The sequence below is a fragment of the Cygnus atratus genome, chromosome 2 (genome assembly GCF_013377495.2).
Source record: "Cygnus atratus isolate AKBS03 ecotype Queensland, Australia chromosome 2, CAtr_DNAZoo_HiC_assembly, whole genome shotgun sequence".
Lineage (NCBI taxonomy): Eukaryota > Metazoa > Chordata > Aves > Anseriformes > Anatidae > Cygnus > Cygnus atratus.
The window spans coordinates 60867461-60889767 of record NC_066363.1 but is presented as its reverse complement, the minus strand read 5'-3'; the positions used below and the strand labels follow the sequence as shown (position 1 = coordinate 60889767).

The following is a 22307-nucleotide window of genomic DNA, read 5'->3' as shown; positions in this document are numbered from 1 at the left end:
TGCCTTGAACTTGACAAAATGCTCTGCAATGGGTATTTGAACTGGAAAGCCTATTGTGCATACATTTCACATTACTATGATGAGCTGTATTTTTCTCAAAAAAATAATTAAGGAGGTGGTAGCTTACAATTACAGCCCCCCACCCCGTTCACAGAAGTACTACAATTAAGGATCCTACTAAGGCAGATGCTTGTCTATAAAATTAATAAATTTAAGCAGATCTTTAAGTGTTTTCTTGATTTAAGACCAAACACAGCATTACAAGTTAGCGGGTGGGTGCAGTTCTTGATTTCTGAGTGCAGATGTGGTTTGGCTTCTCTGTTTTATTTTGCTGTAAACCAAAGTCAGCATGAAATTCACGTAAGTAATCAAGAACATCCTTCTCGTATTCTGTGACAACGTTCATAATGCAACTAGACGGGTTTGAGTACATGACCAAATTCCTTTCTGGCTCGCTCCTTTTATCTGCTTTAAAGGTCTTAGCAAACGATTAAAAACACAAAAGAAAATTAAAACGCTAATATATGTAAAGTCACCATCTCCCAAAGTAAGAAAAAACAACGATACGCCCCACAGCATTTGGGCAGAGTTCACATCCCTCACACTATTTTTGTGAATGCAGCTCAGGCAAGGAGCATAGCATGAGAGCCTTAATCAAAGCTTTTCTCTTAAGACTGATATAAGCGAGGATAGCCTTATTTCCATAGCAGCATCACAACCTCGAATAGCTGTCTTCCTGCAGCTCCATCCTCACCGCCTCTGTGCAGGTGGGGCAGGACAGGCAGCGTACCTCACACCGCTGCCAGCTATCAAGCAGCTGAAATCTCCGTGTCCACACAAAAGCTTAAAAAGCAGAGAGACCTTGGGAGTTGAGCATCTCCTGCCTGAAGGAGTTGGCACAACTGCACAACTTCCAGGCATCAGGCCACAGCCCGAGGGGACGTGCTGCAGGCTCCCTGCTCCTGGCTCTCGTGGACCAAATTCCCACTGCCTGCTGCCCCCCATGCAGCTCGTTGGCTTCAGACTTAAGGAGGGGTATAAAGAGCAGAAATGTTTTTCAAGGCCTTTTCCGAAAAAAAAAAAAAAGTATCTTTGATAAATAGGTAGGCGAAATTTAATTTCCTGAATCTTTACAGAGCATTTTGTTGTCACCATTATACAAGTAAATACACTCCTTTTGGAGGAAGGGAGAAAAGAGGAGTGGTTTCTACCACATGGCTAAAAGGTTTTATTTGTTGGTTTTATGTATCAATAAAATCAAATTACAGGCATCAAGGGATATTTATTTCAATGCTAAATATCTTATGTTAAGATGTCAATTAAAGTTTTCCTGAAGAGGAAAGTTCCTCAGCAAAAAATGAATGCATTAAAAACGAGTATACCATCCCCCAGAGGACAGAATATAAAACAACCTGTCAAGTAATCAGAGATAACCAAAGAGAATGTTAACTCCCTGATGTTTTTTTCTGTTCAGCATCAGGTGAATGCAAGCTCTTTTACCACCTGAGAGAGTCCTGTTCTATTAATTCCCTAACTCCCTCTTTCCATACCACTTCTATCAGCACTAAAAAGCTTCACAAACTGATGGCTGACAAAGACATACACTGACTATGCATTCTTTTAAGGGCAACACCAGGTCCAACCAGCTTGCAAAAGCTGCCAAACATGCACACTATTTACAAAACAAAAAACACAGCTATTCTTGGAAACATACTGAACTGTTTATGAAAATTTAGTTGTATGGAGCACAAGTGTTTAACATTCAGTTTAATGTATCTACAGGTGAGGATTGTTTACCCTTAATTGATGAGAGAAGGCAACAGGAAAATTCCATGAATTCAAGAAAATGGTCCAAATCAAAACTTCTCATATTTTAACTGAAAATATGCTATGTGACACATCATACTTGTAGAGCCTGGAAACATCTGTACTCTGAAAAATCAGAATCACATCCTACACCAATAAAACATTGTAATGTGCATATAAAATAGCAAACTCCTCAAATAGAAGACTTTGATAACACAGATACGAGTATATAAAAAAAAGAAAGTGGGTGCTCTTCTCTATTCAGAACTCTCCTGAATTACTACAAAAGACCAACGTATATTATAAAAGATCAGTATTAAGGTCTAACTTCTGCTCCCACTTCAACAAATCAAAATGAATGTAAATGAATGTAGAAAGGCTACCCTAGGAAATACAAATGATTTCTTTTTTTTTTTTTTTTTTTCCTCCAAGCTGAAAGGCCAGAAGTATTTTTATTCTGAAGCTATACTTGTTGCAACATGTTTTTAACACAGTTAGTGCATTACTTTTTTCCTGGAATCTCAATTAAGAGTGTGGTACAATAGTAGTGCATAAAGAGAAGGCAAAAGATGAATTCTTTGTTCTAGATGTTAAAAAAAATCACAGATACAAGCCTTCTGAGCAGTTTTCAAAAGCTGTTTAAAGATAGTTCTTTACACTGAGACTGCTTACCTTTTTTCCTCCTGTTACAAATTGCTTGAAGTGAGATCTTACAAAATGAGGATGAACAGCAACAATCTGAGTATAAACAGGAGAAAAAAGATGATTATAACTCAAATAAGAGTTTAAAAGGTGCATTGCATCTTTTTTTTTTTTAACTAGATAGCTCTTTGCCAAATATCAAACATTACAGCTGAGTTCTGTCTCTGAAGTAGAGACCAGTTCTTTCAGACATCTGAGTCTGTTTCTTAGTCCCACTGATTTTTCCTAGAACAAAAATAATGTTCTCCATATTGTAAGGCACGTGACATGCAAGATGCTGAGGGACATCAGGCAGAACAACCACTTTTTTCCACATCAGGCAGCAGAATGAGGTCCACGCAGCACAGGAGCACTGCAAGCATTCCTCCAAGTGAGTCTTCTTTGGGACCTACCTAGAGGACAAGGCTTGACATTGTCAGATGACTATCTTGTGTGTTGTTACACAGCTTGAACAGTCTCCTTACTTTGCCCCACCAAGCACCAGGCTCACGTTCCAACTGATAGCTGGGTCTGGCATGTTGAATCACAGTGCCAAACAAAGGGCTTTTGTGTTACATGTCAAGAGATACAGCTGTAAGAGCAGTATGGCAGTAGGAGCCAAGTGAGTTGCATCCAATGTATGTGAAAACTTCACGAGCTCGTTCTTTTTCTCCCCTCCAAGAGTGAATGCGAACATGTAAGAACCCAAGCAGCAAAACACAGTAGCTTGCACACACCACCTTTTCTCCCACAATAAATGCTTCTTGCTAAGAAAGCTAGATCTTCCCATACGTCTACTAGAGGCATTTTTTCAACAGCCAGCCAGCCACACTTATCTCTACCAGAGTAAAACTGAATTCTTCCCTCCACGGAGAGTACATCAGCATCGCCACCCATTGCTCTATCCCAGGATAGGCTTAACAGATATGAATTGGTTGCAAAATATTGACCTCACAGGTAGCAGAACCCTCAGAATTTATATCACACATCTACAAAGAGAGAAATATGTTGAGACAGGTAACAGCTGAAACAGGACACTTTGCCTTTTGTATTTGAAAAACTCAATAATACGTCTTACAAAACCTAGATCAGCTTTCTTTCTGCCTAACCAGATCAAAAGCTTTTATATTGAGATAGATAACTATTTTCTAGTGACTTGAATAACATTACAAGGAAGCAGTATTCCTCTCTCATTTAGATTCAATGTGACCTTTCTGTTATTAAAGACAACAACAACACAATTACTAAAGATTAAAACAAGCACTTACTTTAATAGGACAGTCAAACATTTCATGAAACTCTTCCGCTGAATACAATCCAAACACCTGCACCTAATTTGAAAAAAAAACAACAAAAATATGTACCCAATAACCACTAGACAATTAAAGGTGAATGTAAAACACTAACAAGTAGAAATTTAGTGTGAATGCCAACAGCTGCAACATTTTCCTGAAGTAAAAAGTCATATTTAACTATTCAGTTAATTGAGACATCTTTGACTTCTATTTTGGCTTATCTCTAAATATTTTCAGCAGAGCAAAAGTACTTATTTGAATCTAACTTGTTTTTTTTCCCCTAAACAGAAACACAGAAACGACAAGTTCCTTTTGCTTTAGGCTGATCAAATCTGTTTAACAGATACTGATCTAGGTAAGGTATGAGCAACATAATAACATTCAGGGGAAGATAAATTAAAAACTCTTCCTTTCTGAGAAAGAAATGGAAGATTTTTTTCCCTCCAAGCAATACAGGCTTTACATAAGAAAAAAGAAATTTGTGACAATAAAGCAAAACCAGCCTGAAAACCAAGTCCCATATGTTTCTTGGCATCCTCTGCTCCTCCCAGGCGCATTCAGTGCTACTTTGTTTTATTCCATGACCACTGGGAACGTCTCTCTCTGAAGATTGCTCCCTTCTCATCTATGTTGATGTCTTAGTACATTTAAGAGTCAGCACTGGAGCTGTAACCATAGGCCATCAGAATATCTATCAGAATTAATTAATCTCAAGAAGGCTCAACACAAATAAAAAAAAAGTATCTTTCTACCATCAAGAGAATTAATGGATTTTTAAATGTTTTCTTCTCTTTATTTACAGAATTGGTACAGAGGTATAAAGTATAAAAAAAATTAGACTTCTTAGATGCTATGACCCCAGAGTAGGGTTTCCTCAAGCTTTCTGCAGGTGCAACCCACTTTTAGTCTAGTGTGTTGTCACGCAACACCCCATTCTCTTCCCTGATTCTCACATGAAGTGGTGACAGTTCATTTCCTCCAGAGCTTAGGAGTAAAGTAGGGCTGAAGACTGATGGCTAGGAATTAGTAATTGATATACTAATTATTATTTCCACAAGGAATAATAAACGGTTTGCTTTTACATGATAATTTTAAGAGGTTTGCACCCACTGCCAGAAGCCTCAGCAGGGATGGATGCTGCTGGTGGGAGAAGGGAGGGAAAAGAGCATCCCGGGAAGCGAGTCCATGAAAAACTGTATCTGGCAGCAAATCTACTTTAGAAGGCTTCAGGACAGGCTTAGTCATTCATCCTTAGTTTCTGGGAGAGGTAATCCCTTCAGTAATTCTGCTCTACATGTTCAGCTAGTTGGACTAACTACGTGTTGGACTAACTAAAAGATTTAAATCCTCTTTTAACTCTGTTGTGTTCTCTCTCTCTCCAGCCCCACTGCGACTACTTGAGTTGGAAGGGGTGGGGGGACAGCTACAAAAAAAAAAAGGCAAAAATATAAATCAAAAATCACTAGAGAAAGATCTGCAGAACAAAGCCACTAAGTCCCAGGAATGGGCCACAGAAATAAAGCTTAATGGCTCTATGAAAAGATCAATTCAGCTATCAGAGGATGAGAACCCAGACAACCAAGGAGACAGAGTTAAAAATTAGAGCCCAAGTAAACTACAAGAGGAACTAAGCCATGGGAGAGGAAATAAACCACCCTCAGCTTGGCTCAAAGTTTGGCAGTGGTGGTAAGCTAAAACCACCCCACAACACCTCATCTCCCTTTCAAGCTCATCTCCTGGATACATTTCCGTAGCAGCATTATCAGCTCTGTCCATTACTCATTAGTGAATATACAGTCTCTAACAACATGCTTTACAAATACTGCAGCATGCGCTGTGTGGGGCTGAGCTACTGCTCCAAAGGATTGGAAAATCAATATTTGGAGACAGTGAGATGCATCGCAAAGCTGTGATTATGTAAGCCAACCAAAGGGTTATGTTTGAGTTGGGCCTGGCTGTGAGCCTAGAAAACCTTCGGGCTGATGTCTAGAGGATTTTGTTTTCTGTGTTTTTGTTTTCATCAGTTGGCACACTGTAGCCAGTGCAACAGACTAAACAAAATAAGGTGCAGAGGAAAGAGAAAATACAAGGAAAGGAAGGAGGAAGAAAACTAATAAAAATGGTTAACACACAAGTCTAGAAATTCCAGGAAAGCAACATTCTCAAAAACATCTCTCCAATTAAAAACAATTAACCAGAATTAACATTGGCAATGGTGCCTTCAACATTTTCCTAATACTGAATCAAATGCGGCAATAAGACATTTCTTTAAGAGTTTGAAAACAAAATGAAGCCAGTTAACTAAAGAGGAAAAAACAACTCAGCATAAAATACGTTATCATGTTTACTCTAGGGACACCATATAACAGTTTATTACTTCTTAATGTCTTTTATTCTTCAGAGAGAAAGTGATTCCTTTGATATTACAAAGCTATATTGGATTTATCTATTTCTACTTTCTATCCCCACTCAGCTCATGATGTTTTTAGGTAGCTGGAAAAAGGATTTCATGATGAGAGCCCGCTGTATTTTGCCAGCTCTCTCCAATTTTAAATAACCAGGATTCACCACTCCTGCGGATCCACACTTAGCTGTTTCTTTGCTTCCACATGGTGGAAGAAGCAGCCAACCTTTTGGTGGTGAAAACACAAGAACACACATGTAATCTATCTGAGCCATATTTTTTGAAAAATGTAGAATTTAATACTTCATAAATCTTAATGTAAAGGTTGCTGTAGTAAACGTGACACTAAAACATGTAAACACATGGGGTTTCAATATTCTTTATGCTTCTTTGTATAAGAAGTTCAAAGTCAATAAAGATACAAATTATATTACCGTTCTGTAATAACATGGAGAACTTTTGCAAAACAAGGAGTCAGACCAAGGTTCTTCAAGATAGTACACAAGCAAATATCTAACCTAAAAAAAAAAACCACAGCTCTGAAGCTGCAAGTGTGCTTCCCCTTCTAATTTATTCCAGTGCCAGCATTTTCCTCGTATACCCTCGTATTTCAACACCTGGCCAGTGGCTATACAAAAATGCTGGTGGGTTTTGTTTTTTTTTTTGACTTCTGTTGCTTTCCATGGAGATGATGGTCAGCTGCAGAGAGTCCATTGGCAAGGAACATTTTCAAAGAAAAAAACTTTAAGTATGGAAAACCTGTAAGTGGCCTGTGGGACACATCCTCAGTAATTTGTAGAAAATACATATATCAACCTAGTTAGCTCAAAATGCATAGCTGTTATCATATCCTTCTTGTTTGTTTGTTTGAAACAGATTTAACAAAATTAACTTGTTTCTTTTCCTCCCCCTTCCCTCCCTCCCTCCAAGGAGTTCACTATTTCTGCTTATTTATCTGAGTTAATGATAATCTTGCAACCACTTGAACAAGCATTTAACTTCTTACAATACAAACACACTCACTGAGGTACTGAAAGAGGGATACATGGAGTGTGAAGTTACACTTTTCCTATGACCAAGAACGTTGAAGTGCTACATTATCTAGCCGGGAATTTCTGCCTTTTTATTATACAGCAGCACAACATACAAGTATGTGCTTTCACCCACTCCTTCGGTGGATTCTTTCATAAAGACACACCTTTCTCAGTAAAGTCAAAAGTTTAACTTCTAAAACACCCAGACCTTTTAAGTCTTTAGTGTACAGTATGGTGAGGTTGCAATGCCCCTGGACTTCATGAACACAAGCGTGGTTCATATTGCACTTGTGTTACTCCAACCCTGTGTCAAAAGCATTATCTGAATTAACTTTAGCTTGAGAAACAAAGTTGAGGTTGTCTTGTATAGTGTACAGTGTCACCTAGTGGATCCACAATACCTATTTCACTAAATGAAAGCAGATTCATCATTTAAAGTAATGGAGTTTTGTCCTTTTCAAATACAGCCACATCAGAATAGGAATAATGAATTTCTGAATATTTCTGCAATCAAATACATAATTTAACATTAATGTATTATATTAAATAAAAAGCATGGCTTGTAGCCTTACTGCAACATATATATTTCAAGTAAGTAATTCACAATCATATCTAAGGAGTCCTTACAGCAAGTGCTCATTCCCCCTCACCATTCAAAATACCCCAAGCACCAATGCAAGCTCAACGTTTTTTATTACTGTGCACAATTATTGACCCTTCCCTTATCTTGCTAAGACAATTAGGATACTGTTGCTGTGTTTCTCACAGGCTGTAAAATTCTACAACCCACTTTGATAGGCACTAGTATCCCAATTACTGTGTCAAGATACTGACATCAAGAGATCTCTGAGAAACAAAAGGCTTGGATACATGAAGTGGCTCTCTGCCTGCTGCAGAAAAAAACACCTATTTGGAAGGGAAAAAATCCAAGTGCATACAGTCTAAAGGGGTTGTTTCCCCATTTTGACTGTTGCAAGATTCAATTTTAGTCTTCATTTATACAACTTATACTGAATAGGATAAATCCATTAGGATCACCAACACTCCTCCTCCCCCCCTAGATCTACTCTGTAAGAAATGTTCTACTCAGGAAGCCAGGTGGAAATTGAGAAATGATTTAAATGATTTTTAACGCACTGCATTTGTATATGAACATCATATTCAAAACAGAAGCTTAAAAACACCCTGTGCATTAGAATTTTATCATTGCAAACCAACATTAGAAAAGACTGCCATCGACTTAAAAACAAAAAAGACATTCTTATAAGTGAAAAATCAATCACCAAAACCACTAAATGTCACAGCTCAACATTCCAGAGAAGCACTGATAATTGTTAGTTATACACTGCACAAATGATATATGTCCACAGTCAAGGAAGTAGGTGCCAGTTTTTTAGGAAACTGTACATATATTGATTTTACATTTATTTAATGTGGCTGTTGTAAGACACTTTATTCTTCTGATAAACTATGATTACTTATCAAAAGATTCTATAATTCAAGAGAAACATTCATAACATGTGTGAAAATGAAAACCACCAGCCCACAGAAATCATGCCCACAAAATCCAATTTTGTGGATTTATAGCAGAAAGGCATTAAACTACTGTCTTGCAGGAACAGCAGACTAGTCACTGAAGTATAACTGGCACAGCAGTAATGATTAAGGTGACGTGTCCTCCTGCCACAGCTGTTAATCAGCTTAATACCGGTTACATTATTGACATTCTTGTAATTACTTTTCCTACAGCACATTTGTGCAAAATATATTTGACTTTAATTTTGAGTATTCAAAGGTGAACCCCGTTCTCAAAATGGATGGTCAAAGTGGTGCTAAATGTAGGAATTAACCCCACAAGTATCACAATTATCACAGGTTTAACACTGAGGACTGCCTTTTTCCTTGTTAGATACACAAATGGGTTAGTTGTACCTTTCCATCTTCTGAGCAAACACCCATGTGTTCTCCACTTTCATCCAGACTGATCTGATTTATCTTCACCGGGCTCTAGAGAAAGAAAAGAAAAAGAAAAAAGACTTTTAAAGTTACATTTAAAGTTGCAGCAGCAATCATATGCTTTAATGACCTCTATGCTTTCTGAGATTTATGTATGAAAGGTTGTACGATGTTAAGTTGCACAAATCCAAAAAACACAGAATAGGTCTTTTTCCAATAATGCCAAAACACAGCCTTCTTTCCAGCCTTTTGTCTGACCCAGAAACCTGACATTTTTTGCAGTTACCTGCCTCAGAGGCCTAGAGCCCTCATGAAGGGCCAGGCTCCCAGGACTGGAGCATCTGAGTCTGTGCACCACGGCTATTCGTTAAGAACCTCTCCTGCTATCAAAACTCAGCATAAAACATGCTGACAACACAGGCATCAAAGCAACTGAAAATTCTCCTGGTTTGGTCTGATGGCTGTACTGGTAATTATTTCTTCCTGCAAATCCCTTCTCTGGCTTTCATTTTTGCCTCTAATAGTGTTTTCAGAAGCTAGTATTAGAAGGTATTGAAGTGCAACATAGTTGTACTCAGAGAAATATTGAGAAAAGCCTCAAGACTGCACCAATTTAATAAATTTTCATTTTTCCTATCCATTTAAGATATTCTTTTACTTCTATCCTGCAGGGTTAGACAGCTTGTTACTGTTTACTTTAGCTTAAACATCTGTCCTTAAGTACTGAGGACTAACATAACATTATTTGGGTAATGCTGTGCATATCCTCTCATGTATAAAAAAAACCTTTCAATTATATTAAATATCAAGAACCTTCTTATGTACTATGAACCTCATTTCACCCTCCGTAATATATCATCATTTCAAGCATCACTGAAGGATCCTTACCCAAGTCAGTCTCTTAGATATTTAAGAATAACTTTTCAAACTCTTACAAAGTTTTGAACAGATGGCACCACGAAACAGATCACTTCTGTGATTCTGAGCATCTTAAAAGAGAAATTCATCATAGGTTTGTATGAAAAGAAAGCATCACTGGAAGAGTGCTAGAGTCATGGGGTCACATTAGATGTTACAGATGTGTGCCTAAAATACCACAAGTCCTTACAGATGCTATGGCAGATGGAATTACACCACCATTAAAAGTTTTATGAAAACACGCTGTTCAGATGAACAGCCTACAGGGGATAAAACTGAGGTCTTCTCAGAGTCTTTGGAAACCTTTTCACCTTTTCTTTCACACAGACACAAAACGTAACTCAGGGAAATGAAGTTTTCCTCACCTCCACCTTGGAAAAAAACAAAAACAATAAAACAGAACACTAGCATTTGCCTAAATTATGTTTTCATTCTCTAAAATCTTCTTTCTAATCAAGGTTGAACAACTGCATGCTGCATTGCAGCTGGGAAAGGATGCTGCCAGCCCTTTTGCTCTCCTGTTTCCTTGCACGCAGAAGACATCGCTCTTGGTCATCAGGGAGCGCTGCATGGAAATACCACGACTGCTGCCTATCACAACATGGGCTTTCCACCCTGTGTCGCCTGCCAAAAAGTGCACTGCCAAGGAAGCCATCAACCCAACTTCCCTTGATTTATGTGCTCCAGATGTATTTTCATCTGCTGCAGGGTGGATACGCTGACTTGCTGTGTTTCTGAGCCAGAAGTGAGCACGGCCCTGGTCATGCAGACAGCTGGTGCTCGTTCCTCCTGGCACATCTGGGGGCATCCGCTGAGAGGCACAGCTCACGTCCACTGGCCTGCTGGTGTGGTCAGTGGCCTCATGAAAGCTCTGATTCTTGGATGCTACACCCACACCTGGCTAATACCTTGGAAATGCCTTTCTAAATTTCTGGTTTGCTCAGAAAGGTGCAAGAGAAGATTTGTGTCTCTGCTGGGGGGGAGCAGGGAGGGGGGCAGACAGCCACCCACAAAAAAAAGCAACATGTCTCCACTGCCCCCCCTACCATGAGAAACACCTCTGTCCCCCTGGAAAGGAGGAGCACAGACTGTTCAACTGAGCTCAGCATGTGTCGTGGTTTTTGTTCTCACTGGTATCTAAGTTGCTGTTGCGACAACTTTCTCACAGAGGTTCTTGTCCTTTACTACTCTGCAACTGGAAAGGCAAAAAGTCCACCCTGAAATAGCACTACCCAGACACAGGGTCATTCCTAAGTTCCTGCGTTCAGTCAGCCCCCCTCTTCTCATCTCTCCAGCACCTAAAACCTGCCGTCAGTGCTTGCAGGACAGCAAGAGCAGATCTAGCAGCATTCCTTCAACGGGCAAGAAAGCCCAAGACAAAAAGAAACAAAAGACAGGCCAGAAGAGCCAACAGCTCAGCCTGTAGGTCCACACTGTTCCCACTGTGCTGGTAAATGGCTTGGATAAAGTTTGATGCTCAAAAAACAAAGTGCAGTAAGCAGGCAAGGAAGGCTGTGTTAATTATCTTGGTATAAAAGGTGAAGCTGGAGAGCAGGATGATGGACTTGATCCATCACAGTGCTGTTTGAAGGCTGCACAGCACACTTCGGAGATTAAATGTGTGATTGTGCTCAGGTAACCAAACAGTGCCTAGCAAGGCAAAACTTCACCATGTACATTATTTCACATTATGTACATTTTTCGCATTCAAAATTGCATGCTATACTTCAGAAATGTTTGTTAAGTAGAAATTTGTTAGGAAGAAATTAAGTAGATGTGGTATTTCATGACACTGTATATAACTGGCAACTTGTTTCAAGCCTCCTGAATGCCCAATGCTTCTATTATTTATTTTTAACTTTTCTTTTTTTCACTTCCTTCCCAGCACTTTTTTCCCTGTTGCCTGCACCATACACAGAGGACACTCAGGGAAGACAAATTCATCTAAAAGCAATGCTGCTCACTTACACAGACTTCCAGCTAATTTCCAACAGAAGACACTATGCTAGATGGTGTACACAAAGTACAGCAATCACGGAGTATTTTTTTTCCATAGCTCAAGCTGAATTGGCACTGTTGGTTACCAGCCTGTTTGCTGACTTTACCAGTCAGAACTTGCCATGCAGCTCAGAAAGTGATGATAGACCATAGACTCAATAACAGTCAAGTCTGAATATTAAATGCATTTTACGGTAAAGTTATATAGCAAGGTGAAGAACTCCAGTGCCAGGAACTTCTAGTTTGGCACTGAGTTACAATCAAGGCTATAATTTCCAGAATTATATTCCACAGTAAAACCATTTAAGATATGTACATAAAGCTATCCAGAAAATCAGAAATAAGAGACCGCTGATAAAATTAGTGTGCTATCTAAATCCAAGGTGTTTCTCCTAGAATCAGCTCCAACTCATCCATTCAAATTAGTTATTTTTATAAGTACACAGCTGCGTGCCAGCCAGCAAAGCTACTTACCATTTCAAAATTAGTCATACTTATATCCTATCAACAGCTTGTGGATAATTTTGAGATTTCAGAAAAGAGAAGCACAGACAATTTTGTGGCTTCCCCTCCCTTTCTTTTTTAAATATAGATATTTTATTTATATATTAAATATATGTGATATTAAATATATATATATTGTGTATATATATATACACATATATATATACATATATATATACATATACACACACACATATATATAAAAATTAAATGTTACTAACTCAGCCATGGAGTTACAACTCTTTTCCTTATTTATTTGTTCTTAAAGCTTATTCCAACTTTCCCATTGAAGAGTTTAATTTGCTTGTCAAAAGGAATAGGTTTGGTTTTTAAAGCATAAGCACCCCTCCTGCAGCATCTACCTGCACACGTTGACAAAATAAGAAGAATCACTGAAGGTCAGAGAGGACACATAGCCACTAACCCACTGCCATCTGGAAGACTGATCATTTGATACAGTCTGAACTAGGAAATGCTCTGGGGTTTGGCCAGTTAGCTGTTTTAAACTTTTTTTTTTTTGAGGGGAGGAGGTAAAGGGGGAGGAAAAACCTCCAAATTTATAGGCATCATATTAAAAATAAAATAAAATAAAATAAAATAAAATAATTACAACAGTAAGGTCAAAGCGTTAATCCAAAACTTAAAAAAATCCTACTCACTTATTACTCAATAATAAATATGAACTAATCTCAAATCCTATGCCATAAAAACCTGGGCACCTGTGTATAAAATTCTGAGTTGCTAACAATTATTTAATTAGCACTACTTTGGGTAATATTTTTTTTTAACCTAATCAGGACCACTAGCTTTAGGCCAACCAAGGGAAAGAAAAAAAGGAAAAAAAAAAACAAGAGAAAAAAAGAAAAAAGCACAAGCAAACAATAAAAACCACCACCAACTTCTTTTTAGTCATAAGGACACTTACAGGACTGAATAAGTAGTAGTAACGCACACAGTATCTATAAATCGACATGATTCAAGTCTGGCAATAAGGAGGATCCTGCTAGTTAGGAAGGGAGATACACTGAACTGATTAACCTGAGAACAGCTTCTGAATTTCATAAAGTGTGGAAGTTCTGGCAAAGGAGGAAGAAATGTCTTCAGCTGAATTTCCATTAGCGGCAGTTTTCTTTCTGATGGAGACATGTTTGGAATTCTCGACAACATAAGTAAGTTTGACTGTTCGAAATCAATAATGTCAAGCTGACACTACGGAACAAAAAAATGTTACCTTAATGGAAGAAAGAAAAGTTTAGGGAGAAGGAAAAAGAGCTAGCAGGGATCTTGCTCAAACAGATCTAAATACAGGCTTTTGGAGAACTCTAAATTTAAAGGAAAGGAAAATCGAGCATCTACCAACAAATGTACCTCATGCACTAATCAATTACCTAATGTAAAAATGCTTGAAATAAACGCACTTAGTATGGATTATGTCAGCTCTTCAATTAGGGCTAAATTCACGGCCACTCAGAAAGCTTCTTTTAATTGTGTTCTTTGTGGCAACTCCTTCTCCCCTGACACTCATCATCAACCCACCTTATACTATCAGTCCCCCAACGGTGAACCTGAGAAATCAATCTGCTAATGTATAATTTGTAAAGCTCCTCTGACTAACAAATGGATAATTGATTCTTTCACAAATGCTGCATCCCAATGGATATGAACTGGATGAACAAGAAACATAAGACTGGATTTCACTCCAATTCTGTGAGAAATGCAATATTTACAAGCTAGGAATCTAAACATTTTAATAGTTGCCTGTGACTTCATGCCTTTTAGCCATGGTTAGCAGGCAAGCAACAAACACATTAAGAGTGTGAAAAGCAAAGCAGTGTTCGATCATACTTGCTGCAAAGCTCGTTCTACTTCAAGAGGTTCCCAAAGCTAATACAAGCCATTTATGCAGCATTTTCATCCACTCTTTAAGAAGTATTTTCAAGAACTTTCCCTAAATTAACCCAAAGATTCTTAATTATCCACCTACGCACATGCATGCGTATATACTTACCCACAGGAGAAAACCATCCCTAAGTCTTTTTTGCTGCGTTATATTGTTATCTACCTAACCATTCTGTAGCTGCTCTTCATACTACAGGAAAACTGTATAAACTAGAGTTTAAACTGTAATAAAAAAATAAACAAATCTGTCTCCTAAAAGTTTCTGTTTTACACTTATTCATGTGTTTCCATCTGTACAATATTCACATAAACACGTAAAACTCCAGTGTTCAGCAATACAACCTCACTTTTTAAAAAGTTAATCCACGGGAATATGAACTACTATCTTTCTGATTGTATTGTTTTCACCATTAAAATGGTGGAAATACTTCTTTCCAATGGAAGCGATTACTTCTACCATGGAGGTCTGGTGTCAAATGCTGATTTGTAAACAAACTGCCTTAGCTATTGTCGTATTTAAGCATGCTCTCTATATATAAGATGCTCTATATATTCTCTATATATCATCTCTATATATTTAATATATATATTAAATATATATATATTTATATATACATCTCTCTCTCTATATATATATATATATTTATATATACATCTCTATATATTTAAGATGCTCTCTATATATAAGCCTTGCACTAGCAGGATGAGGAACTTGCTCTAAATAAAGCCTCAACTCTTCAGCTTTTACATCCATATATTAGATGTTCTATACACCACTGAATTATGAAAAACACTGTTGTTAAGGCTACTGGAAAAAAAAAGAACTCGGCAAGTACTGAATGTTCTTTCTCCAAGGGTGTCTTTCCAATTTGAAATGATAACCTCAGCCCACCTAGAAGAAAGCCTAATTTAACTAACTGGCCAAAAAAGAACTTCTACTTTTTAAGGTCTTTTCATTTTGGGAAGTGAGAGGAGGTGACAGGAAATATAGCAAACAGTTGAAGACACTGTCAATATTTAAAAAATATTACGGTGCTGTACTGACTTATGCATAGTTTGCGTATTTGTTGAGTCTTACTAACACAATAGAGTGAAAAGGAATCCAGAAAAGCAAATTTTGATGCTATCTCATGGATTATATACAACATGGTATAAGTATGTATACACCTATGCATACATGCACATCTGAGAAACATGTAGCAAAACAAAGGTTTAAATTGAAAAGTCAGCTTTAAAAGTTACAGAACAAGCTGTTTGCCACTGTCTCCAATAGAAATAGCATATTCTGACTTTACAATATGAATTTTCATTTGCTGAAAATGTACTAATATCCACACCAAAGAGGTTTTGTTCAGCAATACTGGTAGTATTCTGATAAGTGAGGATTCCTGCTCCAGTGCTTTTCCTATAACACTCTTGAATCTGTCATTCTCCAAATGAAAAATGGGAGATTATATTGGTTAGACGAAAAGGGAGGGGGGAAGGCTGGGGAGAGTGACAAGGTCTGGGACACAGAACAGTAACAACATTAACTTTTATTTTGTCTGCGGGAAGGCAAACCTTGCCTACAAAAAAGAAAGATCTCAAAAGCTTGTCGGAATGTAAGGGAATATGAGGACAAGGAATCTCTAATATACAGTCTAAGAAAGTGAGAAAGACCAAAAAGCCTACAGTGATTTCAATATTTTCCACATCAGTGAATCCCTTAATCTTGTTTGTCAACTACAGGGACTAAGCAAAAATACATCCAAAGAGAAAAATTAACAAGGGATCTCCCTAAACCTGTAGTAGTTGCTAGATAATCAGAATGCTCGTCTAGGAATGACCAAGCTATGATTGAAAACAAATCTACACTGAAAGCCTATACCTCCTCCTGGCCACATTTAACTGTTAGCTAATTCCTGACAGATCCAAAACAGAATCTCATTTCTCTTAAAACACTGGCGTGTAAAGCTGTGTCCTTCTGGGAGCTTTGTGCCATGGCAAACAAATTACTCCCTTTTCCTCCTCTCCCCAGGTCCCCTTCACAACCACTGTGTAACTGCAAGGCCTCAAAGATGAAATGTCCTAAGCCTGCCTCTACTTCACTGTCGCTATCTCTGTAGTAAAGCATCTGAGAATATGGAACAATATTCCCCAGCACACACTTATGGGGAGGGCTGAAGTAAGAGCTGATGTTGGGGAGCCGAGTAAGGGCTGCAGGCGATAACTACGTATACGTGCCTCAGACAATGCAGCACATGGTGGGAGAAGACTATTCCATGCCACCTGGAGGCTCACCTCACTGATTTCTCTAACTGCTTTCTTTTCAGAATGGCTCCCCAAGCACTGCGAACTTGGAGAACTCATCACGGAACATCAGTTTCCACACAAGCTACTGCGTTATAAATTGGGCTTTGGAGAACAATACCAAAAAAATGTATATAGATCTCTGAGGATCAAACTTAGTGGTGCACTTTCACAGGCTGTTTTTAATAGAAAAACACGAGCACCGTCATTAACGCAATTAACAGGATTTTGTAGAATTTTAGAAGTGCGAAGTTTGAGATTTTTCTCCATTTCTTGATAAACCACAGTTGAAAGAAGTGACTGATGAGAGAGGCCAACCAGGTCATACAGTGCATGTTCTTGTCAGGACAGGTTTGCTTTAGAGATTATTTTATTGGTGCTTTGTCCAAACAACTTTTAAAGAAGCAATGAGGCTCTTTACTGTCCTTTTCAGGGGTCATTCATTGTTTTGCCAGCATCACTTCCAGGAAGGTTTTCACCACAGCCGTGACAATCCCCCTCCCTGACATAACACAGAACAGAGGACACGACCACAGGGCACCCAGCATCCCTGCTTTTCCATATGCCCATTACAAAGCTATTACCCTTGCCACAACCACATAGTTTTCATCCTTCTATCAGCTCCTGCAATGAAAAACTGCACTAAGTTTTTTTTTTCCAGTTATTTTAGCCTGCCAACCATCCTACTATAGATGATGATCCCAGTCCAGTATCTACTGAAACCAGTGAAAAGATCTCCCACTGACTCAATCACAGAACACAAATAATATGAAGGAAGAACTCCCTTTCCTGACTGAAAAAAAGACATAGCTAGTCACATCCTTGGCACTGTTGAATATTACACTGGGTGATCAATGCTGAAGTTCAGCCAATAGCTAAAATTGAAGTGACATTTTTCCACATTGATAACATCCAGTTATCAACACTTGTACAGAGCTGTCTGCAAGAATAAATACATTTCTCCATTACTGAAAGCATTCTATTCTCTTCGGACACCAACTCGGAAACTTTGTTTATTTGCAGTTGTGTCATTTGAGCAAGTCTCACAAACCTGGCAGAGAGATCCTCAAAAATGATCAATTTTGGGTTTTGGATTCTTGAAAGGATCCTAAAAAATTCTGCAAATCAAAAAGATGGGGGGAGAGGGAGGAGAGTACTCACACAAGTAGAAACTATTAATCTTGAAGTGCCCTGTAACTTACTATAAGTGGCAAATCATATGCAGTATTCTTACTGTGGCAGTAAGATAGGGAAAGCTAAATGTGAAGATGAATTGATCCTGTGCAACTTCCACATGGCATTTGCATATAAAGAGGCTCTATTTCAATACCAGCAAGTGTAGACATCCTTGCTTATAATAAGCTTTATTTAATGTAGGTCCAAAAACACAAGCAGATTCATTCATTCTTCCATCTTTATCCTGCTCACATTTCAAAGCTCCTATCTTCAAGAACTGCCAAGGCCTGTAGCAATTACAGATTTCTGTTCTGAGTCGGGGTTGCAATGCTAAACACAAAACCAGCAGATTTCTAAAATTTCTTAATCTTTTACTTATTTCTCTGTGCCACAGGACTGTGAGTGGAACTAGCTTCCTCATCAGCGTCACAATAGAGATGATCAGCTTTTAAGTAGCTACTTTTGTCAACAAGCAATATGAGGGTATTAACACCCAAGACCAGTGAAATCTGGACTGTCCATATGTAGCATTCCATCAGGAGTGCAACAAAAACTACTATACACTGTCATGTCTGTTAAAGCAAGTTGGTCTCATCCTTTAGATGTGAGTCTTCATTAGATTTACAAAGTTCATTATCAACAATATCTTACCCCCTATGGGAAAAAAAGGCTTAGTTTTGCCTTCATGTTTTGTTCATCATATTATGCCCCTGTTATGTCATTCTATGTTTTAAGTAGTGTTGCATTTTTATTGTTAACAGAAACAAAGGGCTGCAGCTCTATCATTAATGTCAACTTATATAAAAAACATCGTCCTCCAGAACTCAGTTGCTTTGGATTTTCTAACTACGAAAACATTTTCTAATGCAAATAATATTTTATTAATGCCAGAACTCTGAATAATTCTGACAAGGAAACTGCTATTGTTTTTTATATGTGCACGCAAGTGCCTGCCTTCGGTGTACACAAAAATGTCATTCAGGTATAATACGCCATTTAACAAAAGGAGAACAGCTCTAGGAATCAGCAGTATACCAGCTTCTTCGAAGGCAAACCTTTCCATATCCTTCCTATGCTTTTAAAGGTTGTAAGGATTTAGAAGACACATCTGTGTTACCTGAAACTAGCTGTTTCATTGCTGATAATAAAAACTCTAGAGCAACTTGGCCCAGTAGTCCAGCAGCATATCAACAAAGAGGACTTGGGGAGGGTTATGAGACAGATGTGGCACAATATGCTTTTGAGATGACTGGAAAAAGGAATAGACAAGGCACTGAACATATGCCTTTGGCCGGTAAAAATCACCTGATCAAACTTGGTCAAGTTCCTAGTAGGGCACAGACATCCCCAATGGCTGAGAATCTGAGGTTTCTTCCGAGAGAGAGAACAACTTAGTCTTGCCAGGAACAAAGCCACTGGAAGGCACAGAAAAGTATAAATACTCTATATTAACAGTTGTTTGAAATACACTGGCACTCTTCTGAGGGTTTCTTTTAGGTGCCAATTACGCTCTAGTAAAATAATACTCTGCTTAAATCTGATATGAAAAAATAATTCTGTGTATGGTTGTTTCTTTAACGGTTATGTGCATGGTTATGTCCTTCAAATTAGAAGCTATGCTTCTGTGTTATTCTTAAAAGCAAATAAACATTGTTGCTTAATTGTCAAATTGTGGTGTATAGGGAAATTTAAAACAAAAAAAGCCAGTAATAGTTGCAAAGAAAATGAATTTTCTAAATAATCACAAGATACAAAATGCAGTATACATTCAAGCAACAAATGTTACCAAACCAGGATGGTGAAAGAGTTCAGGAAAAAAATAAAAAAACAACCAAACAAAAAGAATTTTTTTAATGTTTCTGCATAATGTCACAAGTAATTTTGTTTGAAAATGCCACATGTAAATACACTTAGCAGAATTACAGTAGGTCTTCTATTTGATCTTTCATAAAAATAGATTCAGAGTTCCTGCAAGGTCTGATGAAAAAAACAAAAATACATTGAAAACTTTGCCCTTTGGTTGACCAACAGGCTACATTAAAGGCTATAGAATTAATGTTCTAAATGTCTAGCATTCTCCCATAATGAGATATCTTCCCCTACAATTTTCCAGATATTAAAGATTTATTTGAGAAAGCCCACAGAGCAGGATAGAATGCTACTAAATCAACAGAAACTGACTTGTTTGCTATCTCTAGATGACCGTGACAAAACACTATTCAGTAACAGCCCTTTACCTCATTAAAGAGCGACATTAACAAACTCGTTCTGAAATCAGTGACATTGAGGAGGGCTTCTAAGGTACCTGAACATAGTACCTTAAGAGTTGGTCATGACATATGACTGACCGACAACAAAATATCCACTCTGAAGAAAAGTGATAGATATTAAAGAACAAAAAGGAAACTTCTTCCTATGCTTCTATGTCAAGAAAAAAACAAACAAACAAACAAAACAAACAGAAAAAACAACATGCATTTTAAGAGTAATGAAGTTATAGAAAGACATTCAGCCTAAGGATGGGGTTGACATCCTTCTCAAAAGAAGGTATATGGACAATATAGCTGCTAGTGAAAAGTCAAAGAAGGAAAGAAATGACTGCGGTCCCAGAAACAGCTGATGAAGTACACAAGCCTTATAATTTTAACAGAAATTAAATATACAGCATAGAGATTACTGTTTGTGACTACACAAGCCTATGTTTGACTTGTACAAGCTAACCTCATTTAAAAAACAAGTGTCTGGACCACGCAAGATCTTCTGTAGCTGAACCTATACTCCCAATTAAACTTTTTACATTACTCTGCATTAAGCTACAGCTATTACAAGTTACAAGCTTGAAAGAATAATTGAAGGCAATAGCCATCTTTCCTTCAGTTTCGAGCTTATAAAAATTAACTGTATATGACACAACTGAAACATTCAATATTTCACCCAGACACCAAGCAATATATCTAGTAATAATTTCCACATCAACCTGATCTATTTATTCAAGTAAAAATTCAACCAACACTCCACTCAAGGTACGAGGGATACAGTGGATAAAAGGTGATGTGCAAAACTTCTACAAGACATTTTTTGTTTCAACCTTGTTGAGGGAAGGGAACGTCCCACTCTGAGCTGGTGCAACCTCACCTTGAGCGCTGCATGCGGTTTTTGGTGCCACAATATAAGAAGGACATAAAACTAATAGAGAGCATCTGAAGAAGGGCAACAATGATGGTGAAGGGTCTAGAGGGCAAGACATATGAGAAGCAGCTGAGGTCCCTTGGTTTGTTCAGCCCAGAGCAGAGCAGGCTGAGGGGAGGCCTCATGGTGGCCTGCAGCTCCCTCACGAGGGGAGCGGAGGGGCAGGCGCTGAGCTCTCCTGTCTGGGGACAGCGACAGGACCTGAGGGAATGGCATGGAGCTGGGACAGGGGAGGGTCAGGCTGGATATCTGGAAAAGGTTCTTCACAGAGAGGGTGGTTGGGCACTGGAACAGACTCCCCAGGGAACTGGTCACGGCACTGAACCTGCTGGAGTTCAAGAAGCATTTGGACAATGCTCTGAGGCATATGTTTTGATTTTATGTAGTCCTGTGGGGAGCCAGGATTTGGAGTCAATGATCCTTGTGGGTCCCTTCCAACTCCAGATATTCTGTGATTTGTCATACAGGAAACTTTTATAGACCTAGAAAATAACGGCTCTGATACCACAACTTCACCCAGTCAAAATAACTCACTTCTCATCAAATGACAGACATGCAGGTACACTATGACTCCTGCTAAGGAAGGGTCCTAATATTCAGTAGCATCATAGTTCCCATTGAAAACACTCCAGATTACAAACAACCTGGAGTGGTTTGTAGGCACAATAACAGGAAAACATCATAATACACACTTTCCAACCCTTTATAAGATCCAAAATTACAGACTCAAAGGCCATGCAAGTTACTCCCACAACTACTATAAAGAAAACCTCTGGACTCCCACAACTACTGTAGAAAGCTCTGAACTTCCAAATAATCTACAGCTAAAATGAAAAGACAGGTAGACAGAAACAGAAGGAAGGCTATTATATTGGGTGTAGACATCCAAGTCTTAAAAGCAAAACTCTGGAGAATGTCACTTTTCTCCAGTTTTCCCACTGGGCTGAGCTAGGGGTTAAACTCAAAGCACTGAAGCCATGGGACCGCACCACCAACTTGGCTGGTAGGTCCCACAGAGGGGAAGGACGCTTCCCTGCATAGACACACTTTGCTATCAGAACATAAATTTTTTACTTCATTTTATTGGAGCCCACATTTATAGCAGCATGCCTTTTTTTTTTTTTTAAACAAATAGCAGGATTTCAGCTTCAAATTTAA

At 38.3% G+C, this 22307-nt stretch overlaps 1 protein-coding gene across 3 annotated transcripts in view; it reads right to left on the bottom strand.

Annotated features, from left to right (window-relative positions):
* VPS41 (VPS41 subunit of HOPS complex) overlaps window positions 1-22307 on the bottom strand; it is a 105204-nt gene that overhangs the window by 56163 nt on the left and 26734 nt on the right. For all 3 annotated transcript variants that reach the window (XM_035552618.2, XM_035552619.2, XM_050709278.1), the window contains 3 exons: window positions 9153-9227; window positions 3756-3818; window positions 2479-2544 (listed from right to left, as the gene is read on the bottom strand). In XM_035552618.2, coding sequence (XP_035408511.1) covers window positions 2479-2544; window positions 3756-3818; window positions 9153-9227 — 204 coding nt within the window. The remainder of the gene's footprint in view (window positions 1-2478; window positions 2545-3755; window positions 3819-9152; window positions 9228-22307) is intronic.